At 36.9% G+C, this 9,421-nt stretch overlaps 1 protein-coding gene across 9 annotated transcripts in view; it reads left to right on the plus strand.

Moving 5' to 3' along the window:
* Positions 1-8,773, plus strand: part of HELLS (helicase, lymphoid specific) — a 54,939-nt gene extending 46,166 nt beyond the window's left edge. For 8 of the 9 annotated variants that reach the window (XM_025397267.1, XM_025397262.1, XM_025397263.1 and 5 more), the window contains 5 exons: positions 1,179-1,295; positions 2,906-3,065; positions 4,105-4,201; positions 4,280-4,356; positions 8,217-8,773. In XM_025397267.1, coding sequence (XP_025253052.1) covers positions 1,179-1,295; positions 2,906-3,065; positions 4,105-4,201; positions 4,280-4,356; positions 8,217-8,311 — 546 coding nt within the window. In that variant the 3' untranslated portion in view covers positions 8,312-8,773. The remainder of the gene's footprint in view (positions 1-1,178; positions 1,296-2,905; positions 3,066-4,104; positions 4,202-4,279; positions 4,357-8,216) is intronic. The other variant, XM_025397266.1, reaches the window with a different exon arrangement.
* Positions 8,774-9,421: the final 648 nt, after the last annotated feature.

The raw sequence follows: 9,421 nt of genomic DNA on the forward strand, positions 1-9,421 counted from the left end.
AAACCCTGTGGTTTTATCAAAAACAAACATTTTGATTTAGTACTAAGAAGTCTTAATTTTTGATTCAAGTATATATATCTTCTGGCACAATCTTAATAATATCCTACTTAACCATCACTGTAAGAATATTGGGATAGGCCGGGCGCGGTGGCTCAAGCCTGTAATCCCAGCACTTTGGGAGGCCGAGATGGGCGGATCACGAGGTCAGGAGATCGAGACCATCCTGGCTAACACGGTGAAACCCCGTCTCTACTAAGAAATACAAAAAATAGCCGGGCGAGGTGGCAGCGCCTGTAGTCCCAGCTACTCGGGAGGCTGAGGCCGGAGAATGGTGTGAACCCAGGAGGCGGAGCTTGCAGTGAGCTGAGATCCGGCCACTGCACTCCAGCCTGGGCGACAGAGCCAGACTCCGTCTCAAAAAAAAAAAAAAAAAAAGAATATTGGGATAGTAGGAAATTTTTTGTCTTTTTGCCCTGTTCTTAACTTTCTCTTGTGAAAATATCAACTGTATGGCAAAGTTGAAAAGAAAAAAAGCAACTGTAAATCCGCCTACAATCTGCTGCTAACATTTGACTATACCTTTTTAAAAACACGTTTCCTGTAATAGCAGCGTTGCTGTATCCATTCAACATTTAATCCTGTTTTTTTTGGTGCATTTTAAAATAAATTATAGATGATACTACCCTTTTCCGTAATGACTTCAGCATATTTTATCTTTTGGGGTAAAATTTACATATACTGAAGCAAATAATGTATACATTTGCTGAATCTTTCTGACAAATGGCGTATGTAAATTTATACCTAATCCCTATTAAGATATAGATGTTACCATGAGCCCAGAAAGTTTCCTGTGCCCCCTTCTAGTCAGTTCACCCTCCCAGTCACCCCATGTGTAAAGACAACAACTACAATTTTTTCATCATTTTTTGATACTAGCTTCTCTTATTTAAACATTGTTGTGATACATGGTTTTTAACAAAATTAAGGTCTCTTTAATATAGGTGCTTGGATGATAAAAGGTAACAGCACAGATTTTGTTAACATAATTGTTTTATAGATCTGAATGATTTGTTTGGCCTCCTTTAACTCTTTAATAGTTGTAACAAAACATTTTTCTCCTTCAGTCTTGTTGGTAGATTTCTTTTAATCTGTTGTATTTACATCCTTTTTGCTTTTAGATGCACAGCTTCAACATGGATCCAGAGGTATTTATCTTCTTAGTGAGTACACGAGCTGGTGGCCTGGGCATTAATCTGACTGCAGCAGATACAGTTATCATTTATGATAGTGATTGGGTAAGTTGGATGTACCGAAAGGAATATGCTGATTATATTTCCATTTAGATTTTTTTTTTTTTGAAATGGAGTCTCACTCTGTCGCCCAGGCTGGAGTACAGTGGCATGATCTCGGCTCACTGCGGCCTTCACCTCCCGGGTTCAAGTGATTCTCTTTCCTCAGCCTCCCAAGTAGCTGGGACTACAGGTGTACACCCCCATGCCTGGCTACTTTTTGTGTTTTTAGTAGAGACAGAGTTTCGCCATGTTGGCCAGACTTGTCTCGAGTCCTTATCTCAGGTGATCCGCCCACCTCGGCCTCCCAAAGTGCTGGCATTATAGGCTTGAGCCATCACACCCAGCCTGCATTCTGAATTTTAAAAGTTTTTTGAGATGGAATTTCATTCTTCTTGTCCAGGCTGGAGTGCAATGGCGCAGACTCGGCTCACTGCCTGCGCCTCCTGGGTTCAAGTGATTCTCCTGCCTCAGCCTCCCAAGTAGTTGGGATAACAGGTTCCCGCCACCATGCCCAGCTAATTTTTGTATTAGAGATGGGGTTTCACCGTGTTGGCCAGGCTGGTCCCGAACTGACGTCAGGTGATCCACCCTCCTCAGCCTCCCAAAGTGCTGGGATTACCAGCATTACCAGCATGAGCCACCGCGCCCAGCCATTCTGAATTTTTAATTTTTAATTGTACATGTTACAAATTTACTTATCTATTTTGAAAAGATACCCATTTTCAGCTAAGAGTTATTTCTTCATAAAGTTTTCTGCATGTAAAAATTGAATTTTTTTTTTTTACTTTTGTTTTTAGAGACAGGATCTCACTTTTATCACCCAGGCTTCAGTGCAGTGACACCATCACGGCTCAGTAGCCTTGACCTTTTGGGTTCAAGTGATCCTCCCACATCATCCTCTTGAGTAGCTGGGTTTATGAGTATGTGCTACCATGCCCACAAAAAATGTAAAAATTAGTGAGACCGGCCGGGCGCGGTGGCTCAAGCCTGTAATCCCAGCACTTTGGGAGGCCGAGACGGGCGGATCACAAGGTCAGGAGATCGAGACCATCCTGGCTAACCCGGTGAAACCCCGTCTCTACTAAAAAATACAAAAAACTAGCCGGGCGAGGTGGCGGGCGCCTGTAGTCCCAGCTACTCTGGAGGCTGAGGCAGGAGAATGGCGTGAACCCGGGAGGCGGAGCTTGCAGTGAGCTGAGATCCGGCCACTGCACTCCAGCCTGGGCGACAGAGCGAGACTCCGTCTCAAAAAAAAAAAAAAAAAAAAAAAAAAAAATTAGTGAGACCACGCCTCACTGTTTTGGCCAGGCTGGTCTTGAGCTTTTATCCTCACATGATTCTCCTGCCTTGGCCTCCCAAAATGCTGAGATTACAGAAGTGAGTCATTGTGCCCAGCCTGAAATGTTTTCTTTGGGGTATTTAAACTTTTTTGTTAATATTGCCAAGGATCCGTGGAATGATAATTTTATCTATGAAGCCACTCTGGAAGTTTAAATTAAGACACCACTATTTAAAAGTTCGTGACTACATTATTCATGTTGAGTTTATCCACATGAGTTTACGTTAATTTTAAGCTAATACCGTTAAATGTTATTTTTCTTTTTAACTTTAAGAACCCCCAGTCGGATCTTCAGGCCCAGGATAGATGCCATAGAATTGGTCAGACAAAGCCAGTTGTTGTTTATCGCCTGGTTACAGCAAATACTGTTGATCAGAAAATTGTGGAAAGAGCAGCTGCTAAAAGGAAACTGGAAAAGCTGATCATCCATAAAAGTAAATAACACTTACGTAGTGCTTTATTGTTTAAATTGTACATTATGTGTTGTGGATTTTTGTAATTGTTTTTATTTTCTTTATGAAATGTTACAGCCTGGGCTGGGTGCTGTGTCTCACACCTATAATCCCAGCACTTTGGGATGCCGAGGTGGGTGGATCACGAGGTCTGTTTAAGACACCGTTTAACTTTTTTACCCAGGTTGTTCTTGAACACCTGGACTCAAGTGATCATCCTGCCTCAGCCTCTCCAAGTGTTGGGGTTATAGATGTGAGCCACTGTGCTCAGCCTTATTGTCAGTTTTTTAGTAGATAAAATTAATTAGTAGATAAAATTAGTAGAAAATTTTGAAGGGATTTTTTTAATGCTGACATTTTTCAGTTGAGTTATTACATATATAAAGCAAAATGCACAGATATTAAATGTACAGGTTAATGAAGTTAGACCAGATGTATGTACTCATACGTAACTATCATCCAGATCAGGGTAGCATTTTCATCATCCAAGAAATTTTCTTTGTTCACCCTTTCCTGTAATTCCTATGCTCCGCTTAACATTACTAGGAAGCAACCAGTATTCTGATTTTTTTCACATTGTTGAGTCTTTTCTTTGTTTAGCTGTTTCATTGAATATATTTTTTCAGAGTCATCTGTGTTGTTTTTAGTAGAATTTTTTTTTAAATTGGTGAATAGTTAGTTTTTTCCATTCCCTTGTTGGTTGACATTTAAATTATTTCTAGATTCTGGTTATTATGAATAAGCTGGTCCTGTACAAGTCTTTGTGGACATATGCATTTTTTGGTCCTTCATCTTAGGGAGGGTGCGTGTTTAACTACTGGAAACTACCAACCTTTTCCAAAGTGGACGTACCATTTTCCACTCCTACCAGCAAAGCCTGAGAGTTTTATTTGCTTTTATTCTTTATCAACACTTGTTTTTTGCCATCCTTCTTAATGCAAGCCATTGTGATTGGTTTGTAATATGTTGTGTTGTAGTTTTAAAAGGAATTTTAATATTTTTAATTTCTCATTTTTTTTAGATCATTTCAAAGGTGGTCAGTCTGGATTAAATCTGTCTAAGAATTTCTTAGATCCTAAGGAATTAATGGAATTATTAAAATCTAGAGATTATGAAAGGTGAGTTTTTAATTTTAGAAAGATTTAATTTGTAGCTTTGAATTATTCACATATACTTGAATATTTTGTTTTCTATAGGGAAATAAAAGGATCAAGAGAGAAGGTCATTAGTGATAAAGATCTAGAGTTGTTGTTAGATCGAAGTGATCTTATTGGTAAGTATCATGCTTTTTCTTAATGGAAGCTTTGAAACATATACATAATTAGCATAATATAATGAACCCCTTTTATAATTCAGCCACACATATCTTGTTTTATTGTCATTTTTCTTCTCAGAGTATTAAAATCAAATCTCAGACATAATGACATTTTGCCCATAAATGTCATTGTCTTTAACTTTTTCCGTAATTCAGATATTTTCTGTAAACTGGTAAATAACACTTTTGTAAATATATTCAAGTTCCTGTCTTAGTTAAGAATACCAGTGCTTTGTTTTCGTATTTTTCATCATACCAGGAGGCACATCATGTCTGGGTTTCTTATTTCCAGTGAGCTAAGATTAATCAAGATAATATTACAAAATGTCTTGTCAGCCTTCATCCTTTATTTAATATGATGGTTTAGTTTAGTTTAGTTTAGTTCAGTTCAGTTCAGTTTATTTTTGGAGACGGAGTCTCACTCTGTCGCCCAGGCTGGAGTGCAGTGACACAATCTCAGCTCACTGCAACCTCAGCCTCCTGGGTTCTAGCAATTCTCCTGCCTCAGCCTCCCCAGTAGCTAGTATTACAGTCGCCTACCAGCACGCCTGGCTAATTTTTGTATTTTTAGTAGAGACAGGGTTTCGCCATGTTGACCAGGCTGGTCTTGAACTCCTGACCTCAGGTGATCTGCCCACCTCAACCTCCCAAAGCACTGGGATTACAGGCGTGAGCCACTGCGCCTAGCCTAACATGATTTTTAGTATCCTTTAAAAATGGTTGATTAGAACCATTATTAACTAAATCATTACAAAGTGATGATTTTCTTGTTCTGTTATTCTTTTATTAGCTGGGTTATTTAAGAACTTTCCCTTACAGTTTTCCTGAGATAGAAGAGAGGCAGGATATATTGCTTCTTTTTTTCATCAGTTTTTAGAATACCACCTTATGATCTGACACCTACAGTGATGACCATGGATTATTTTGAAAACAAAACATTTTCTTATTCTCTGTGGCCTTTCTCTTCACTTTCTTGCTTTGGTATCTTCTGAAGAGCAAAATTTTTATATTTTGATGAATTCCAGTTTTAACGAATTTTTTCTGTCACTCATAATTTTTGTGTCGTGTCTAATTACTCTTTTCTTAATTCAAGGTGTTGATATTTTCTTTTAACAGTTTTATAGTTTTTGCTCTTACATTTAGGTCTGTGATCTATTTTCAGTGAATTTTCATCTTTTTGCATGTCAATATCCATTTGTTAGAAGTTGTTCCTTTTTTTGTTGGATTGCCTTGTCATCCTTGATGAAAATCATTTGATCATAAATACAAGGTTTTACTTTTGTATTCTCAATTCTGTTCCATTGATCTCTGTGGTATTCCTATGCCGGTATTGCACTGATTTAATTAAGGTAGCTTTATGGGAAGTGTACTTTCTCTGGTTTTGTTCTTTTTCAAGATTGTTTTAGATATTCTGGATTATTTGCATGTTTATTTGAATTTTAACTTTGAAATGGTTTAGGGAGAAATATGAGAAATACAACAGTATGGTCAAATCTTAAATATATTAAAAAACAACATTATATGAGGTATGTAAGGGCTGTTTAACATCTGATAATATTAATACAATCCATATTAATTAAATAATGGAGAACTAGATGATCACCTAATTAGATACCAAAACCCAACTTGCCATAACATCATAATCATCTTCATAATTTTTTTGGTTTGAGACAAGGTCTCGTTCTGCCACAGAGGCTGGAGTTCAGTGGTGTGATCATGGCTTACTGCAACTTTAACCTGCTGGGGGCAGTCAATCCCTACACCTCAGCCTTCGGAGTTAATGGTACTGCAGGTGTGATTACTACACCCTGCTAATTCTGTTTTGTGTATTTTGTAGAGACGGGTTTGCCATGTTGCTCAAGATGGTCTCACACTCCTGGGCTCAAGTGATCTGTCTCCCTCGGCCTCCTAAAGTGCTGACATTATCGCGCTTTTATTTGCAAGTTTTTTGGTTTGATTATCTTCATTGGAAGTCCAAGGGAATCCAGAATTTTTTAAAACAGAATTTAAGAAGATTGCTTATTAATAATATGTGTAACAGCAGTAATTGTTTAATAATGAGGGTTTTTACAACAGCTGCAAAACTACCATGCCTACAATTAAAGTTTAACAGTTTTTGACACGTTTATGTAAGGACAGAATTATGCAACATTGAAAGACATTAATAGAAAGACTGAGTAAACATACAGATTTAGCTGTATTTGTGGATATGAATGGTTACTACAAAGTATAAGTCAGTGTTCCCCAAAACTAACTTATATTCTTGAATTTTTCTTCTAATTAAAATCCTAGAATGACGACCGGGTGCGGTGGCTCACGCCTATAATCCTAGCACTTTGGGAGGCTGAGGCAGGTGGATCGCCTGAGCTCAGGAGTTCGAGACCAGCCTGGGCAACACGGTGAAGCCCTGTCTCTACTAAAATAGAAAAAATTAGCCGGGCATGGAGGCATGTGCCTGTAATCCCAGCTACTCGGAAGGCTGAGGCAGGAGAATTGCTAGAACCTGGGAGGTGGAGGTTGCAGTGAACGGAGATTGTGCCACTGCACTCCAGCCTGGGTGACAGAGCGAGACTCTGTCTCTTAAAAAAAAAAAAAAAAAAAATCCCAGAATGACTTTTTGTAAGACAGACTGTTAAAATTTATATGAAAGAGTAGTAAAGGGCCAGAACCAAGACAGTTTTGAAAAACAAGGTATTCTATACCGGGTATAAAGTCTTATTAAAAATTAAATAGTCATAATAATCAGATGGTAGAATTAGCACATGGTGTGATACATTGGCTAGAAGTACAATATGGTGAATCTAGAAGGGCAACTTTCGTGAAAAGCTAGTAAATGTCAAATGGAATTTCATACCACTGATAGGAAATTCCAATTAATCAATAGATGATCTGGGGAAATAGTAATTAATAGGGGAAAAATTAACTTAGATTCTCCTCACCTCACAATACACTTACAGACTTCAGATTGAGCAATCCATGTGTTCAAAACCTAAATATTAAAGGTAGAATTTAACCAAAAAGATAGGAAAATATATTTATGATTTTAGAATTAGAAAATAATTCTTTATAATACAGAAATCACAAATTATATGATAGGTTTCATAGATTTTAATTACATTAATAGGAAGGACTACTATAAAACAGATGCCACCATAAAGAGATAAGAGAGAAACCACAAATAATATTTGCAACATATAACAAGAAGTGTTTAGGATATGCAAGTAAATACAAGTTGATAATAAAAATGGATAATATAAGAGCAGGCTGTTACCAAGAGAGAAAGAAATGTCTAATGAACATACAAGGATGATTAGAAATCAGTAATACAAATTAAAATCAGAGATTTCATTTCACAGCTGTCATGTTGATAAAAATTTAGGAGACTTCATATTGTCATTGATTCAAAATGTTTCTCAAGGTAAGCTTTTCATACTGTGTTTTCAGCTTTTAGATGAACCATAAATGGGCCTCTTTTTAAAACATTTCTGAAAGCATGATTCAAATTGATGTTGTTTATTGCTCTTTAACTTTTTTATCTTACCTTAAATTCAGCAAAAGAGATTTTGACTAGCAAACTGATGCTTTAGATTGTATGCTCCCAAGAGGCTGATTCTAGTTGTTGTATTAAGAATAGGGTACCTTTTTGCTTTCACTGCTATTAAATCTTGGTGATTAAGGAAGAGAGTACCCTATATTACTGTGAGTTTTATAATTTTGGATAGATGACTCACTTCTGATAACATTATGTTGGATGTTTCTTTTACGATTTCTTCTTCTTATACTTCTAAAATGTACCTGTTTTAATATTTTTCCCTTAGATCAAATGAATGCTTCAGGACCAATTAAAGAGAAGATGGGGATATTCAAGATACTAGAAAATTCTGAAGATTCCAGTCCTGAATGTTTGTTTTAAACTGGAGCTCAAAAATAGATTTTATGTTTACGTCTAGTGATTTCCCTGTATTGGGTTTGAAATACTGATTGTCCACTTCACCTTTTTTATTATATCAGTTGACATGTAACTAGTACTATGCGTACTTAAATAGATGGTAATTTTCTGAGCCTTACCAAGAACAAAGAAGTACCCATATTAAGTTTAGATTTTCAGTTAATTTTTGAGACTGAGTAGTATTCTTGGATACAGGCCGATGTGTACTTAACTACTTCCAGATTTATACAGTCTTCCTGTGGAAGTTTAGTAAATGTCTTTTTCCCTCCTTTCTTCTAGTAATGCAGTTCATGGGTACTTCAGTTATGAAGTAGGCTTTTCATGGGGAGAGATTGGGATTATGCTCTCTATTGTTTAAGACATTGTTTGATTTTAGAGTCTATTTCTGTGAGATAGTTTACCAAATAAATGTTCCTTATAAGATGATCTCATTAAATTATTTTTTCAGGAATAGCTTAGGTGCAATAATAGCAAAAGACTTGACTGTCGGTAGGATTTGATTATTTTGCTTTCTTGGTTTCATTCACTAGTACTATAGGAGTGTGTCATATAAAAGATTTCAAGTGGACGTTCTGTTAGCACAAGAGAAGTTTCTGAATGAAACTTTAGGGCGTTGACAAATGACTAGAAATTGGAAATGGTAGTATATCGTGCAAAACAAGACAGATCCTGAAAATTTATAGTGGTTAACTAGAACCAAATAGAAGAGAACAGGCCTTAGGAGTATGTAAGTAATGCAAAATCCGTAATAGAACAGCATAAAGGCCAAAAGGGGTACAATTTAGACCCTGTGTGAAAGGATATCAGGCAGTGAGGAAGAGAAATCCTGAATGTACCCTGGAGAGGGGACATACTCCATGAGCCATACATTTCTGTGCTGGTGTTTATTTCATGGAAAAATATTGCTGTTGCCATCCATATTCAAATGTAGATCAGATGATCTGTTTGGGATAATGAAACTGTCACTTAAGAAAAACTTAAATTCTTTTTTTCCTGTGTCCTGTTTGCACAGGTCTTTTTTCTTTAAAATTTTTATTTCAGTAGTTTTGGGTTACAGGTGGAAAGTTTTGGTTA

This window comes from Theropithecus gelada, chromosome 9 (assembly GCF_003255815.1).
Source record: "Theropithecus gelada isolate Dixy chromosome 9, Tgel_1.0, whole genome shotgun sequence".
NCBI classification, from domain to species: domain Eukaryota; kingdom Metazoa; phylum Chordata; class Mammalia; order Primates; family Cercopithecidae; genus Theropithecus; species Theropithecus gelada.